At 42.9% G+C, this 18330-nt stretch overlaps 1 protein-coding gene across 8 annotated transcripts in view; it reads left to right on the top strand.

Moving 5' to 3' along the window:
* sgip1a (SH3GL interacting endocytic adaptor 1a) overlaps positions 1-18330 on the top strand; it is a 159077-nt gene that overhangs the window by 118275 nt on the left and 22472 nt on the right. For all 8 annotated transcript variants that reach the window (XM_034179581.1, XM_034179580.1, XM_034179576.1 and 5 more), the window contains 4 exons: positions 4267-4341; positions 4506-5291; positions 8760-8881; positions 11901-12054. In XM_034179581.1, coding sequence (XP_034035472.1) covers positions 4267-4341; positions 4506-5291; positions 8760-8881; positions 11901-12054 — 1137 coding nt within the window. The remainder of the gene's footprint in view (positions 1-4266; positions 4342-4505; positions 5292-8759; positions 8882-11900; positions 12055-18330) is intronic.

Raw genomic sequence — 18330 nt, 5'->3', positions numbered from 1 at the left:
AGTTTTGGGGATGAAAATTTACAGGGTGATTCCATAATTTATTCCTCAGAATTGAGTGAGTCCATATTTTTTTCCCTCTGCTTGGTCTAAAAAAGTAACCGTTACTGACTGCCACAATTTTTTTTTTCCTGATTTCTTATAGTGTTTCTTAAAGCCAGAAAGTTGCCATTTGAAATGACTTTAGTTTTGTGTCATGTCTGTGATCTGCTTTTTTTCTACAAAATTAAACAACTGAATGAACATCCTCCGAGGCCGGTGATTCTTGCCAGGGGTTGTATATACTATACTAAGCATGGAGGTCCCATTTTTTTGTCCTCCATGTTCTCTGGATCTGCTCACCTAACACATCTCTATGCTCTTGATCTTCCCATATCCTCTGTAGTTACAGGCCCACATCATGTCTCTTTCACAAATCCCATTAATTGCCCACATTTTGCAGTTAATTAAAACCACTGATCTGTGATATACCGACAATTTCCACCAGATGCCGTTTTCGCATAGCAAGTATGAATTCGTCCAGCTTCCATGTATGACATTCAATGCATCTGAGCACTGCTATCTTCATCCATATTTCATCAAGGTAGGTCATTGAAAATTATCTCAAGATTTTTTTTTTCTAGGGCAAAAACATCCACAGATTCCAAATCTGCCATCACATTTGCGCCAGCTATTATGGTTTGGGCGCTAGAAAATAGCGCTCGAGCACCCCCCCCCCCCCCCCCAAAAAAATGCATAAAAACAGTATAGTTTTGTGAAAACACACACACACCTTCTACCGCTTAGTCCAGTTAAGGGTCATGGGGGGCTGGAGCCTACCCCAGCTGTCATAGAGCGCAAGGCGGGGTACACCCAGGACAGGTTGCTAGTCTGCCACAGGGCCAGTTTTGTGAAAGCATTGCTTCTTAATTATTGCAAACAAATGTCAGAATTTTTTTGTTCCACTTTCTTTCCAGTCTTGCCTTGAATTTCATCCATTCTCATAATTTATAATCTGTCATTCCCATCATATTTCAGTATATACTAGGTGGCGCCGTTACTGCTGCAAATGTCTTTTACTGCCACCTAGTGTTGTGATAGGTAGATACATTTTATTGGCAACTTCATAACATAATCAGAAAAAAAATTAAAAGTTACATCCAAAGTCCCGGGTCAGTGACTCACAATTAGTACACTCTTTCTTCACTGTCCGAAGGACGGGTACTTTACTAGTATCAAACAAAGAATACAATCTTTAAGTAAAATAATTACCTAATACCAAAACAAATAGCAAAGAAAACAAAATAACAAAATAATAGTTAAACACACAAATATACAGTTGTATGCAAAAGTTTGGACACCCCTGATGATTTCCATGATTTTCCTTTATAAATCATTGGTTGTTCGGATCAGCAATTTCAGTTAAATATATCATATAGCAGACAAACACAGTGATATTTGAGAAGTGAAATGAAGTTTGTAGGATTTACAGAAAGTGTGCAATAATTCTTTAAACAAAATTAGGCACGTGCATAAATTTGGGGACCCCAATAGAAAAATTACATCAATATTTAATAGATCCTCCTTTTGCAGGAATAACAGCCTAAAATGCTTCCTGTAGCTTCCAATGAGAGTTTGGATTTTGGTTGAAGGTATTTTGGACTATTCTTCTTTACAAAACATCTCCAGTTCAGTCAGGTTTGTTGTTTTCCAAGCATGGACAGCCTGCTTAAAATCACTCCACAGATTTTCAATAATATTCAGGTCTGGGGACTGAGATGGCCAGAACGTTGTACTTGTTCCTCTGCATGGATGCCTTAGTAGATTTTGAGCAGTGTTTAGGGTCGTTGCCTTGTTGAAAGATCCAGCCCCAGTGCAACTTCAACTTTGTCACTGATTCTTGAATTTTGCTCTCAAGAATCTGCTGATATTGACTGGAATCCATGTGACCCTCAACTTTAACAAGATTCCCAGTACCTGCACTGGCCACACAGCCCCACAGCATGATGAAACCACCTCCAAATTTTACTGTAGGTAGCGTTGCCACTTTGGGCCTTAACTAGTACCGTGTCTGCGGTCTTCCATTTCCTCACTGTGTTCCTCGCAGTGGAAACTCACAGCTGAAATCTCTGAGATAGCTTTTTGTATCCTTCCCCTAAACTATGATGTTGAACAATCTTTGTTTTCAGGTCATTTGAGAGTTATTTAGAGGCTCCCATGTTGCCACTCGTTAGAAGACATGCAAAGAGGGGAAACATTTGCAAATGGCCACCTTAAATACCCTTTCTCATGATTGGATTCACCTGTGTAAGGAGGTCAAGGGTCAGTGAGGTTACCAAACCAATTTTGTGTTCCAATAATTAGTGCTAAATGTATTCAAATCACTAAAATGACAAGTGCCCAAATTTATGCATGTGCACAATTTTGTTTAAATAATTATTGCACACTTTCTGTAAATACTAGAAACTTCATTTCACCTCTCAATTATCAGTGTGTTCATCTGCTATATGATATATTTAACTGAAATTTTTGATCCAGACAACCAATGACTTATAAAGGAAAATCATGAAAATTATCAGGGGTGCCCAGACATTTGCATACAACTGTATTTAACAGCCAGTTAAGTGTTCTACTTTGTGTCTGTCTGCCTGTCTTTTTACAGACTGCCTCAATAACTACATTAAATACCAAATGAATTTTGACATTTTGTAGAAAACCTCTTTCTAAAAAAATATCATTTAACATTGTGAAATGGGGCACTTTTCAAGATTGTGAAATTTTGAATTTCAAAATTTTAGAATTTTTACAGCATTCTAGTGGAATGACTTGTTTTGTTTTAGGGCTATTCCACATGTTGCTGCTCTACTGTGAATGCCCACAATCCAACAAAAGTGCAAAAATGGGATGAAATGGCTTGACTCCCAACCCCCCGTATTTGCAGCTGCAGGTTTGCCTCATCTACCCTTGTGCTCACGGCCAGACATGATCGAGCTGTACAACTTAGAACAAAAACTGCAACAAACTTTCATCAGGGCTGCTTCGGCTTCACATTTTGACCCCAGTGGAGCAGGATCAAACACATTTCAAGCCGCTGTCACTACAAATACCCTGTTTAAAGAAGTTCTCATGTGATTGGAGCTCTTAAGACTATGAATTCCCGGAAGTTACCATGTACTATCAACGATTTTGAGAATCAGTATTAAATGTTTTAACATTTCAAAAATTTGATCCCGATTTTAAATCTCGTGTCGATGATGGCCGTAACCACTGTGTTTTCCGAGTTTGTTCAAGATTGACAAAGATGGATCCAAAAGTTCCCATGATGCTTCAAAATGCACACCAATTTACTGTTTGGGATGAAATGGGAGAGAACGGCACTCTGTGCAAAAGCCCCATTACAGGTTATATAGAACATTTGTCTTACCTTCAGGAAAGCAGAACTATTGTCCATAAATGTGACAGTCAACAAATAAAATTTTGTACTTGTCATTCTAAGAATCAGATTCTTTTACAGTGCAAATATGCACAAATAAAATACTGCGCAGTAGTTTTGAAAATTTTTAAAATGATCATTTAAAAAGCTTAATATCTAATGATCACAAATATACACAAATAATGTGTTACCACTGTTCACCTTTAAAAATACATTAATTCTTGTACTCTTTAAGGATAACATGGTTGCATTTAATCAATATTTTACAATTAGTGACCACTAACTGTCTTTGTGTTGTCACATACATATCTTATATTACAATCATACAATGCCTTGATAACTTAGTGCTTTTAACTTAAGAGACAGAAGAATTCCATTTTATTTTTACTGAAATAGGAATGTTTAAACATGTCAAATTAGATTTTCCGTTGACCCAGTAATAAAGTAAAAATACAACACTACATCGTCATCAAATATCTCGGCTGCCTAAGAATTTTGCACAGCACAGTACATTGTGACAGGGCCCATATTAATGAGCTTCAACATATGGTGCCACAAATATTCAATAAAAATTTTTATTCCAGTGCAGAATTGGAGGGTTGCTCAGGCTCAGCAGGAGAATGTGCTTGACAAGTGTCTTGTCAACTTGTGACATTCATAGACTGTTGTAGAAGAGCTGGGTTTTTAGCATTAGCATTTTGTGCATCCTGCCATGAAAATGCTTTGGCAACTTCATTTGTGTTTTCCTTCATTTTGGACAGTTGCTTAATTAATAATCATTAGTGTTAATTAGGCACTAATCTCCTCATTACCTATTAAGATTGATGACATTCATTGCGCCACTGATCTCTTTGCAGCTCCGCCTCCACTTCCACCAAAGAATGTGTCGACTTCTCCACCGCCGACTGGCTCTCTTTCTACAGACGACACCGGTAGGAAGTATCTTCTCTTTTAGGCTGTCACTGTTTTAGGATTAAACAATCACCGGGACACTGGAAACAGTAATGACATGAGGGTCGAATGGAACGGCACTTATTATCGTGCATATTGTTCTCATCTGCACACCTCATCTGCTCTTTGGGTCTCTTTGTTCCAGAAGTGTCATCAGAGGCAGATGGTTCTGCTAGGAAGCCCTCCATAGCTGACTTGGACAACTTTTTTGGTCCAGAGAAGTCACCCCCTGTTGATGAGGACACAGGTGACAAGTGGGTCTGTTTCAGCGAAGAATCGCCAAACCGACCACTTCGACCAACGGACTCTGCACCTACAGGCTCCTCCCCCTCGCCTCCACAAGAACCATCACCCCCATTACCAGCCTCCCCACCTCCACCTTTACCAACATCACCACCTCCTCTGGAAGTCCTTGAACAACCTCGCCCTACCTCCCCTCCTCCAAAAGATGAGCCTGTGCCGCCTCTACCAAGCTCTCCGCCTCCTTCGGAGATGCCTGTTGCCCCACCCATCCCCTCAGGACCTCCCACACCTCAAGACTGTAACCCACTTGCCACCTCTCCACCCCCTGCATCAAAGGAGCTTGCATCTCCACTCTATTTTGTTCCACCGTCATCACTTCCTCCACTCAACTCACCTTCCAGCAACCCAACAGCTCCTCCTCCCAAAGGAACCACTCCTCCTGTAGTGACTCCTCCGGCTGATGAAACGGCAACACGCACCATTCCAGCTCCTCTTATCCTGTCTTATGATGAGCAACACAAAAATACAGAAGCCACCCAACCCAAAGAGGCTGTGGCTGAAACCATCACCTCACCCATAGAAGCTAACCAGAGGAACCAGACTACAGCTCCTCCACCTCCTCCTCCAACCTACCGGGCAGTCGTATCGTCACCAGGTCCCATCTCTGGATCTGATGGCACAAATAGTGGTGAGTTTCCTGTCATTTATTACTGTGCAATCATTTCTTTTCTGATCATTTGAGCTAGAGACTCACAAAATCAATCCGTCAATCACATTCAAAGGGGAGAGTGAGGGTTACTGTGTTTAAATAGATTTCCACAACAAAATGGAGGAGTACCCAAGGATTTTCCAGAGAGACGTAGTACCAAAGACTTCCAGTCTTCACCTTAGGTCTTTGGCTACTATTCATGTCTCACAAGATAGTAAGGCACAAGGACTTCAAAGACGTAGGCTTTCATCATCCTGCAAAGATATTGGCATTCCATACACCTCTGTCCGGCGACTTTATTACTCCAAGACCTCTTCTGAAATGTCTTGATCTCAGTGGCCAAAGAACCAGAAACTTGATTGTCACTGCCTCTGAGAGGTTTGCTGCTAAATGGTAGAATGTACCATGGATACTCAATGTTTTCCACGGGTTTCAACATGAATGTTGTAATATTTGTAGAAATTTTCACACTACCAATCTTGGCAGAAATTGCCTTTCCCACCGAACGCGTAAAGACGTCATGCATGGCACTACAGTTTGCACCCCAAGTATCACTTGTCTAAATGCCAGCTTCTTCAAAACAATTACGGAATTCTTAGGAAATTAATTATTATTTAATTTGTTAAGTGTGAGTTTCAGACCTTTCTTTTCCATTGTATTTAAAGTGTTTTATGGGAGTTCATTAACAATCAATCAATTCAATCAATTTTTTTATATAGCGCCAAATCACAACAAACAGTTGCCCCAAGGCGCTTTATATTGTAAGGCAAGGCCATACAATAATTATGTAAAACCCCAACGGTCAAAACGACCCCCTGTAAGCAAGCACTTGGCTACAGTGGGAAGGAAAAACTCCCTTTTAACAGGAAGAAACCTCCAGCAGAACCAGGCTCAGGGAGGGGCAGTCTTCTGCTGGGACTGGTTGGGGCTGAGGGAGAGAACCAGGAAAAAGACATGCTGTGGAGGGGAGCAGAGATCGATCACTAATGATTAAATGCAGAGTGGTGCATACAGAGCAAAAAGAGAAAGAAACAGTGCATCATGGGAACCCCCCAGCAGTCTACGTCTATAGCAGCATAACTAAGGGATGGTTCAGGGTCACCTGATCCAGCCCTAACTATAAGCTTGCTGCTAATCCTCCGCCCCGGCCCGTGCTACGAGCATTCTGACAGTTAGTGTGACTCGGGGGTGTTGACTCATTTAAACTAACATATTCATCCTGCTGTAACCAGGTTTCTGTTAGGCAGAATAAATCAATATGTTGATCAATTATTATATCATTTACCAACAGGGACTTAGAAGAGAGAGACCTAATGTTTAATAGACCACATTTAACTGTTTTAGTCTGTGGTGCAGTTGAAGGTGCTATATTATTTTTTCTTTTTGAATTTTTATGCTTAAATAGATTTTTGCTGGTTATTGGTAGTCTGGGAGCAGGCACCGTCTCTATGGGGATGGGGTAATGAGGGGATGGCAGGGGGAGAGAAGCTGCAGAGAGGTGTGTAAGACTACAACTCTGCTTCCTGGTCCCAACCCTGGATAGTCACGGTTTGGAGGATTTAAGAAAATTGGCCAGATTTCTAGAAATGAGAGCTGCTCCATCCAAAGTGGGATGGATGCCGTCTCTCCTAACAAGACCAGGTTTTCCCCAGAAGCTTTGCCAATTATCTATGAAGCCCACCTCATTTTTGGACACCACTCAGACAGCCAGCAATTCAAGGAGAACATGCGGCTAAACATGTCACTCCCGGTCCGATTGGGGAGGGGCCCAGAGAAAACTACAGAGTCCGACATTGTTTTTGCAAAGTTACACACCGATTTAATGTTAATTTTAGTGACCTCCGATTGGCGTAACCGGGTGTCATTACTGCCGACGTGAATTACAATCTTACCAAATTTACGCTTAGCCTTAGCCAGCAGTTTCAAATTTCCTTCAATGTCGCCTGCTCTGGCCCCCGGAAGACAATTGACTATGGTTGCTGGTGTCGCTAACTTCACATTTCGCAAAACAGAGTCGCCAATAACCAGAGTTTGATCCTCGGCGGGTGTGTCGTCGAGTGGGGAAAAACGGTTAGAGATGTGAACGGGTTGGCGGTGTACACGGGGCTTCTGTTTAGGGCTACGCTTCCTCCTCACAGTCACCCAGTCGGCCTGCTTTCCCGGCTGCTCGGGATCTGCCAGGGGGGAATTAACGGCGGCTAAGCTACCTTGGTCCGCACCGACTACAGGGGCCTGGCTAGCTGTAGAATTTTCCACGGTGCGGAGCCGAGTCTCCAATTCGCCCAGCCTGGCCTCCAAAGCTACGAATAAGCTACACTTATTACAAGTACCGTTACTGCTAAAGGAGGCCGAGGAATAACTAAACATTTCACACCCAGAGCAGAAAAGTGCGGGAGAGACAGGAGAAGCCGCCATGCTAAATCGGCTAAGAGCTAGTAGCTACGCTAAGATAGCGGATTCCTAAAAACACGCAAAGTGAATAATGTGTAAATAATTTAGAGGTGATTCAGCAGAAGGAGTGCTTTAGTTAAGGCACGTAAAGATTACACTGGGAAACAAATCGTAATCTAGATAACTAGATCAATCTAACTGCTGCAGATTAAACAGCTAACAGATACAGAAAAACACCGCTGTGCTCCGGAACAGGAAGTGATACAATACCGCAGTGAGAGCCAACCAACAGTTGACTTTTGCCCATTGGACTTGATGACTTTTTTGGCGGCAGTAAATTTTGACGTTGAAAATAAATTTCATAATACAGAATAACTGCATGGAGATGTGTGTTTATTCATCAACTTCAGATCGGTAGTATAAAACATAACATCTAATAGCTGCACAGACAGCGACAAACCACAGCTTTTAGAGAATAATATATTTCTGCCCGTGGCTTTGGTAACAGATACCCAAAGTCACCTGAAGCAGGAGGTTTTTGCTGGTTTTAGTCCTCTTTGGAGGTTACCAATTGACATTAAAAAAAATTAATAATACCCTCTTTCAGCAGCCAAAGCGAAACAATATTCTCACGTAAACCTCGAGTTGGGTTCCATAGTAGAGAAGCTTGAATCTTCGACTGGACTGGGTTGCTTGACGTGAGGACGTTTTGCTTCAAATCACAGAAGCTTCCTCAGCTAAAATTCTTGCTCTGGTAGTCTGACTTCTGTCTTGACTCTTGTGGAGGAGAATAGACCAGAAGCCAACAAAAGCTGGAGTTTTTAACCTAACCAGACCCCTCCTACCGAGAGGCCGATTGCTATAGGCTAGTGACTAAACAATAGCTCTAATTAGCACCTATTGTGCTCTAGTTAGCACTCTCCTAATGATTGGATGGGTTGTTTTGCTAAGTAGAATGAATTTAATGAAGTGGAACTCACTGACACGTCTGAGAATATTTGAAGAAAGATTGCCACAGTTGATGTAAAGATGGTGTCTCTTTTGTGTGTCCTACAGGCTTCTCTTCCCCAGTGCGGCCCTCCACACCTTTATCAGTAAGTCCCACCCCTCCTCCACCTCCGCCACGACCCCCCTCAAGGCCGAAACTTCCTCCAGGGAAGCCCGCTGTAGGGGATGTAGTAAGTTGACGTTATTTAACCATAACTACTATCTGACATTTAGTCCATGAGCCAGTCATCAATTTTGACCTAATCGGTACCACTGAAGGTGACTAAACGACACTTAGAATCCAGCCTCAGTGTATCATGGCCTACACAAAAATATATGATAGCCATCCCAGGGTGGTAGCTGTAGTCAGGTTGGAGTCAATGAAGAATTACATAGAGGTCAAAATTTAAAAATGCTCCAATCACATTGAAAACTATATCATATTATTTGTCTGATCATAACAATTCCAAAAAAGTATAGTTTGCACTATCTATGATGGAATGTTCTGGGGTTATGGGGAAAAACAGCAAAAATGGTGACAAAGGTCTATTTCAATTTGTACAGGGGTCAAAAGTTAAAGTTGCTAAAATTCAGTAAAAAAAAATGATGCAAATTATTGTTTGGGTTAATGGGGTTCTAAAAAGGAATAGTTTGCACCATCTGTCATGCTTAGTTATCATGTTACTGTGTAACATATGTCACGTCATAGAATCTAATAGATGTTGACCTTGTTTGACCTTTACCTTGGAGACCAAACATTTAACACAGTCAAAACTATTCCATTTATTAATAATTTTATTTCAACCAATAATTTGCATCATTCTGTACTGAAATTGGAGCAAATTTAACTTTTCACTCCTGTACAAACTGAAACAGACCTTTGTCACAATTTTTGCTCTTTTTACCCCATAACTCCAAAACATTCCATCACAGATAGTCCAAACTATACCTTTTTGGAATTGTTATGATCAGACAAGTAATGTGATATAGTTTTCATCATGATTGGAGCATTTTTAAAGTTTGACCTCTGTGTAATTCTTCACTGACCCCTACCTGGCTACAGCTACCACCCTGAGATTGCTATCTCAGGGTGCTGCTACTGTAGCATGTTTTGTCTGTGAGGCTGCCAGCCCTGCTCCTCTGGAAAACGGCAAAATGGATCTGATCAAGTGGTCGCTGAACGCAATTGACACTATTTTTTCCACAAGACACTCTGGAGTGGAGGACCAGACCTGTCCTGCCGGGACACATGTGGTTACGTGATGGACAGCTGGCGGAGGTGGCAAGTCATGTGCCTGTACACGTTGTCTGTGGAGGACGTTGAAGATGTTTACTTATTTGGAGCTGTGGTGACCGGGTTTCTGCTGTGTGGGGCGGCTATAGCACTGGTTTACCGGAAAATTAAGAAGGTGGAGGCGGCATTAATTGGCCCGTCCAGGCTGCCGCACATGATTGATTCGATTGGAAGGGCAGTGTCAGCTCAGTCAGCGGGTGTCAACCGCACGTTGGAATCCATCTCGGGGAGAATGGCTGCACTGGAAAACCGCTTTGATCGTCAGTAAGACCACATCTCCTCTATTCAGATGTATTTGGGAGCCACTCTGAAGTTTCAGACTGTGGAATCTGCCAGGCGTCTGTTAATCTGGATATCTATTTGGTTTCCAAACACCAGCTGTCCTTCAAGGCCGCTGGGATAAAATCCTCCCCCCGAGGAACACTCCTGATAGCCTCGCTCCTCGTCTCCCCCGCCTCTTCGCCTCCCCCTTCCCTCCCTCCCTTCCCAGTCCTGAGATGTTGACTGTGGGACCTTGAGACTCTGGTGGACTGATTCAGGACTGGGATCCCCCCCAGGATGGACAGATAAGGCCTGTCAATGGCGCCACAGGCGGCCTTCCGGGCTGTCTATCTGGACACTGGACACATCCAAGTCTCAGCTGTCGTCTGTCGTGATTTGTTTTTTGTTATGACTGTTTTTCTGTGCTATGGATTTTTTTTTTGCTCTCCAGTGCTGCTGCGTGAGTTCAACACAGCAGCAATGGAGGTTTTTCTTTTCCCAATTCTTTCCTTGTGTGTGGTTTTATGTGTGTTCATGTACCGGACCGGCTTATGTGTGTTGTTGTTTGTTAAGTGTGTCATGAGGCCGGTCAAGGTTTTCTCATCCCTGCTCGTGACCTAGGGCAGGGATATACATCTGGAGCTGGTCCCCGGGCAGCAAAAAAGGCGACCTCTGCTCCTAACTGGCAATTAGGATGGGTAAAAATGCAGTAAACACATTTCATTGTGCAGGGAACATGTTCCTATGTGCATATGACAGTAAACTCCTTTTGAATCCTTGAATCATACATTTTTGTATAGGCCATGATACACTGAGGCTGGATTCTAAGTGTTGTTTAGTCACCTTAAGTGGTACCGAAAACCTGCTTGGCCCATGGACTAATTAGTGTGTGTTGTTTTTCTGCAAATATCAATGTGTTCCTGGAATTTCCAATTTTATCCATTTATGAGGTGATAAACACTGGCCTCATGTCACGATTTGCATTGACATATACAGTACATTCACATGATGATGCTTAGCACTAGCATATGTAGTTAGGATAACTGACATAGTTAGGATGACAGCCTGCGCTATTGCTAACTGCTAATGCAAGATTGTGTTTAATAATGTCAATTGTTAATGGAGAACCCAACATTTTTCAGCCTAGGCTGTAGCGTTAGATGTTTTTGGTTCATCTTTTCATTTAGAACAAAAACTAAATTAATGCACTATTGATTTAGAACACAAATCCTGTCATAGGCTAACGGGCTACAGTAATTATATTGGATTGGCCCTCTAAAGGTACTCAGAATACTCACTTCTTTTTCCCCACTGAAAAGGCAAAAATATCATTAGACATGTCTGGTAGTATTGAGAGGATCCCTGCTGTGGTAAATGTGTGTGGGTTGAGAAATGTCAGCGTTCCACTTTAACATGTAACCACATATGCTAACGTTAACCACAGTTACCTTTTAATACTACTCGCCAGTATTTGACACATGCCATTTCAACTTAATGTCCAGTGTAAGTCACGGCATTCTTTACTTTCACAAGTCTGATATTTCCAAGAAAACTTTAATTTCTTCCCAAAGCATAGCCCCCAAAACCAACCAAGATACCGTGGCTGTTTCTTTTTTTTATTTTTGACAGATTTTTGTCTGTTATTATTGTGTTAGAGTCGTCCGTTCAGCCCGCCGATGCACTCAGCTAGTCCCCCTCCCATTGCACCGCTGGCACGGGCTGAGAGCATCTCCTCCATCTCCTCCACCAACTCCATGAGTGCCGTCACCACCCCCACCATCAACAAAGAGCTGTCCGTGTCCGTGTCAGGTGAGTGCCTTTCTGCTCATCTGTGAGCAGCACGACTGTGGAGCCAGTGGCTCGTTGGTTATGCTGCTGTTCTTCCCTGGCAGCTGAAACTGTAATAACCTGCTCTGATTGTAGTTCATCATTGATTTTAGACATTGGCCAGTGCTGGCCTTGTCATTGTTTGGGTTACACTTACACAATAATTACCATATTGGCCTGAATATGACACGGCCCTGATTATAAGACGACCGCCTCTTTTTGGTTGGAAAATATGGTACAAGTGTTACAACCTTCACAAACAAAGTATTGCAGCCAGGGCTTTGACTTTAATCCCTTTCAGATCTTTATGCTGTCATAAGGTGAGAATTTTATAGAATGAAATGAAAGACGGGGAAAAAGAATCACCGCCACTTAGAGCTAGTGGACAGCGATCACCTTAGTATTTCTTCTGTTTTTCTTGTTGCTCAATGCTAACAAATTACACTGTATTTCTTGTCTTTCTGATGCTTGATTCTGCGTTTTTCTTTTCTCTCTGTTTGAGGTGCGGCTCCATCCAGAGATGGGTGTGGTATCTGTTCCAGAAACTGTCCTGTGCACCGGCAACATTTCGTGTATGTTCGTTTTGTGAATCGTTTTGTAATTTGTCTCTGTAGCATGGCCCAAGCAGAAGGTCACCCCTTTGAGTCTGGTCTGCTTGAGGTTTCTTCCTCAGAGGGAGTTTTTCCTTACCACTGTTGCTCTGGGGGTTGATAAGGTTAGACCTTACTTGTGTGAAGCGCGTTGAGGCAACCTTGTTATGATTTGGCGCTATATAAATGAAAACAAATTGAAACTGACGTTGTGCTAAATTCTTGCCTGACCCGTGGAACATGATTTCTCAAAAATTCCCTCATAATCCACATTTTGAGTGCAAACAAACCAAAGATTTCACACAGTCTTCGGGGGTAAAATGATATGTCCCTGAATAAAGAGTTGAAAGTCTTTGCGTTAATGGAATAGTGTCAGTGTAGGATCAGTTAGTCTCATTATTTTTAATATGATTGAATTGCTTCTACGTCCCAACAGCCAGGGACTGTGAGCATGGACCGGGCCGCCGGGCCACCCGCCCTCGACCGCCACCCAATCCTCTCTGCACCCGACCCCCATGGCCCCCTCTGCAGGTGGTGAACCCACAGGAGGGCGGGCCCACGTCACTCTTTCGGGCTGAGCCCGGCCGGGCCCCATGGGCTAAGGCCCAACCACCAGGCGCTCACGCGCGAGCCCCAACCCCAGGCCTGGCTTCAGGGTGGGACCCCGGCTCCGCCATACCGGGCAACGTCACGGTCCTTGATCTTTTACTGGTCATGGAGGTTCTGAACTGCCCTTAGTCTGACCCGTCACCTAGGACCTGTTTGCCTTGGGAGACCCTACAGGGAGCACAAAGCCCCCGACAACATAGCTCCTAGGATCATCCGGGTACGCAAACTCCCCCACCACGATAAGGTGGCAGCTAGAGGGGGAGCAAAGGGGGGCAAAGCTCTCGATTTACCGATCGATCTACGTTCCGATCCTCACCTATGGTCATGAGATTTGGCTCATGACCGAAAGAACGAGATCGCGAGTACAAGCGGCCGAGATGAGTTTCCTCCATAGGGTGGCTGGGCGCTCCCTTAGAGATAGGGTGAGGAGCTCGGTCACTCGGGAGGAGCTCGGAGTCAAGCCGCTGCTCCTCCACGTCGAAAGGAGTCAGTTGAGGTGGCTCGGGCATCTTTTCCGGATGCCCCCTGGACGCCTCGCTGGAGAGGTGTTCCGGGCACGTCCCACTGGGAGGAGGCCCCGGGGAAGACCCAGGACATGCTGGAGGGATTACATCTCTCGGCTGGCTTGGGAACGCCTTGGGGTTCCCCCGGAGGAGCTGGAGGAGGTGTGTGTGGATCGGGAGGTCTGGGTGGCTTTGCTTGAGCTGCTGCCCCCGTGACCCGACTCCGGATAAAGCGGAAGAAAATGGATGGATGGATGGATGAATTGCTTCTACTTTGTCCTGTTGACACAGAACATTAATAAAACGTGCTTATGTTTCATGCGTGGGAAATCTCACATTTATTCTCTCACAAATGCACTTCAGGCAAGAGTAGGAGGCCAGAACGTGAAGCAGGACTTTAAGGTTAAAGGGTATTCTTGCCAAAACATCCTTATTTAAATATCAGTTTAAGTCACTGTTGTCAGAGGCGGCGGTGCAGTTCTGAGTGTGTGACAGAAAAAACCTCTGCAGATTTGATAGACTGAAATATGACTGAGTCACAATTTCTTTTAAAATGAAAACACTCCAGACAAAGCAGTGGTTACAGAAAAACCAACTGTAGCCTTTGCATCGAGGTTTCTGTGTGAAAATCGTGTACATTAGTGAAAGGCCAACAATTTGCCTTGGACTGGATCTGGACAAAATTCAGCTCTTGTGCAGCTGGCCATGCAGCACACATGTTCTCCCATGTTTTAGAGAGACGCAGTATAGTCATGGATCACCTCTTTGCACCCCACCACTGTCAGAACTGCAGTAACCTAAAACATCTACGAACAGACTTTGTGGAGGTGACTGTATGATGCCGTCTAGTCTTAGTGTTTTTTAACTTGAGTTATTATCATTATTTATTTATTGTGTGCTCATATATATATATATGCTGTTGTAGCCAGACTGTCAGTGTTTGGGAGCCACTTTGATTCCTTTGCAGGTATCATAACGATCCCATCAGAGTAAACGGGGATAGGTTGGGGAAGGGTTTTGGGAAAGTGTTTTCACATGATGCTCTTTACCCAGAGTGCACTAGACCCAAATGGGTAAAGGTCAGTACTGAGTGGTTTTGTGCTTTTGAGTAGTATTGGGACACTGAGACAGAATGTCTTATTTTTTCATCCTTGGTCTTTATTTTTTCAATTTTTTAATGGGAAAATTGTTTAAAACCTCATTCAGATGGGATGCATTTTTGGGATGGTACAATACCACATTTTCGTGTCCGATACAATACCGATATTGGAACCTTCAGTATCTGCCAATATTGATGCCAAGCTGGTAACTTTTTCCCTGTCATAAAATAACTTTGGTAATCTGTTTAATAAACACATTTGTCTGATGTACTTTGCTAACATAGCAATGTAACAAAACATCAACTCAGACGGTGAAACAAACATTCTACTCCCATAAAAGAAATATATAGCCTACAACATGACTCAGACATGCAATACAAGACTGTGATTGGATCGAAATGTATTTTTGTTTGTTTGTTTGTTTATTGATATCCATTCTAGTCAATTTTGCCAAAATATTGGATCGACACATCCCTAATTAGTTTGACAATGGGGGGGGGGGAATGTAGTAATTACAGAGTTCCTTACTGATTTTTGTCTTTTCCAAATGCCACATCAGTCATTTGTACAAGCTGTGTGCTCCCATGTCAGCAAAAACCCAGTGTTTTTTACTTTTTTGGAAAATTAACTGTAGAATTTAGCTCGGTTATATTAACACCTTACAAACACATCAGTAACATCCTGTGTAAAAGGGGTTTTCTGCCATTTATCTTAAGCATGAAGGTGCTTAAAGGCACATGTTGAAGACAATCAAACTGTTAACAGCAAAACCCTAATATTCACAGTTGAGTTTTATTTTCATAAAATATCTGTATACATATGTTCACACATATTACAGTTGTGGAAGCATGTGATCATGTTCATGTTAGTACCTCAGCTCTGTGCATTCCCTCACTGCAGGTGTCAAAATCAGATGCCTCGTTTGTGTCGTGACACCTGGGTAACGGATCACATAGTGGATTGCCTGTTGGGGTGTAATATGTTGGGAACCATGTGTGCCCCTTAGCTTCTACGGTTACCATGAAGGCCCAACAGGAACCTTGAACACAAGACTGCTAACAGGCTTTGGTGAATCACAAAGTCCTCAATGGCAGGCTTGTAACCCAACAGCTGTGAAGGCGGATGAAGGCTGCAGCAGGTCCTCAGACCCCGATCGTCTGGTATTTCCCAGCCATTCGACCAGGCTAACGATCTGTCGAGGCTTATGTGCTTTTCGGTATTTAACAACATTCCAACGTTAAACAAACCTACGCACAGGCGTCTCTAGATCAACCCTGGATGCAGATTTTCTACACTGTGCATATTTGGACCACTTAATCCACAGAACAGTGTCTCTCTGCATACGCATGAAAAAATAAATAAATAAACACAGCGACACATTAAATTCAAAATCAAGGGGTTTGGGATGTGTTTGTTTTATGATTAAATTCTTCCACCTCCCCATATAAAACATATAGCACTAATCCCATTTGATTCGAGCTGAAAACAAATAAGATGGACTGAATCATGTCCTAATACTTGGATTTTTGATGTTATTTCATGTCAGTTTCAGGGGCAGGTTGTGTCACACATTCATTTTCCCTTTTTTTAGGGCAGCATTTTGCAGTGAAATCAATTTTCTTTTTCTTAATCATTTTGTTCTTTCCATGTCATGCCCCTATCCCATTAATTCCGTTTGAAACATATGACGGTCTCTCTCTTACTCTTCTGTTCCTCTGTCTCGTATCTCTCTCTTCTTATTCACAGTAAATACTGTCTCTCACTTGTGACCCTTCTGTTTTTTTTTTTTTGTGGTGGTGGGGGGTTTTCCCTGGTTGCTTTACTGTGTAATCTACCGTGAGTAAAACAAATATGAACAAGAAAATATGAAGAAGTGTGTCTTCCCTTTTGTCTTTTCTGTCTGTGCACATATCTTAACATGTCGCTATGGCAACCCCATCTCGTCTCTTTTGACGACATGAGTGCAGTGCCGTCTCGACTGTGTGGTCGTGAGCCTGAAGCGCTCCTAATGGCACCCAGATTGTCCGCCTCTCTCGTTCTCTTTCACAGACAGACCACAGATGCTACTCACAGCATTTGTTAAAGTCTGCCATTAGAATCAGAGTGTTGAGAGCGGCAGCTGTTTGCCATTAGTGCCCACTCCTTCCCACCACTAAGAGGAACTCTGCACAAACTCAAGTTCAGCCGATCATACTCCCGAGCCTTGACCCCGACGCCCTCCTTTCACACCTGCCACTCACACAATCACCAGCCATGGATGGTCACAAACCAAAAACCGCCCATCGCCATGTGAACACCTGCCTTTTAATTCTCCTCTTTTATTACTCCCATTTTTCTATTGGTCTTCATGGAAGCAGCCTGCAACATGACATCAGTGCTGTGATCACACTCCACAATGATCACATGATGATCTGGAACAAACCTGTTTCTAATGCCAAACTGTTTTTGTCTCATTCAGTGGAAGAGTCATGTAGTTGCAGTGTTCTGTAATCTGATGTAACTGTAACAAACTTGGGGGGGGGCATGTATGAAACCTTTCTCTGTAGTGTTTGTTACGATAATGCATGACCTGGATCCAGTTCAGAATCTTGATCCTGCAACAGCCACATGTTGAAACTTGTGTGTTAGACTTGTACTAGGCTGGAAACTTTCCATTTTGACAAAATGTACTTTTTAAACTTTTTTTTGTTTTTTAACTATTGACGGACAACATTTGGTTAAGTGCATCAAAAGGGCTCAGAGAGCACAGCGTTGCCACGCCCACCTTTCAAAGTATCAGGCATTTGTATATTCGAGTTTATTCAACAATAAAATACCTGAACTCATTTCCATAGGAGGATTTTCTCATGTATTTGGACGGGGCTGGAAATTTGACCTTGATCATTGACCGATCATATTCACAGTCAAATCACTTCTTTCTAGCCATAGATCCAATGTAGCTACCAAATTTGATCAAAATCAGATTAGGTGTTCTTAAGATATCTCATTAGTGTACATACAAAATACATACAGACCAAGACGATTACAATCACATACACCCTCGACAGTGTCACAAATAATTTGTCAATGTTTGTCTCTACAAGCTGGAAAAGACTGTCTGGACTGATTCTAGGTTATTTATCCTTCAGTCTGTTGGGTCAGTAATGTTATTTAGCCAACCAAAGCTGTTATTGGTTGGAATGAGACCAGCCCTCACTTGGTGCTTTACCTACTACTCTTTTACAACAGCAGCATTGTGTGTGTTGGGAAACAGCAGCCGTAGAGGATGAGAACTCTCAGCTGGCTTTGACTCACTGAAAGGCCTGAAGACACATTTACTGTGAGAACTATGGACAGACATCATGGTAAGGTTTAGTGCTGCTTTTGACGGTAATGAAATATTCAGAGGGCCGCTGGTAATGAGTCCCCTGTTCTTGGACTTCCTCTTTCCAAAGCAGCAGTCTTTTTCCCATGTTT

Source organism: Thalassophryne amazonica, chromosome 10, assembly GCF_902500255.1.
Source record: "Thalassophryne amazonica chromosome 10, fThaAma1.1, whole genome shotgun sequence".
Classification (NCBI taxonomy): domain Eukaryota; kingdom Metazoa; phylum Chordata; class Actinopteri; order Batrachoidiformes; family Batrachoididae; genus Thalassophryne; species Thalassophryne amazonica.
This window is presented reverse-complemented; position numbering and strand designations above follow the sequence as displayed.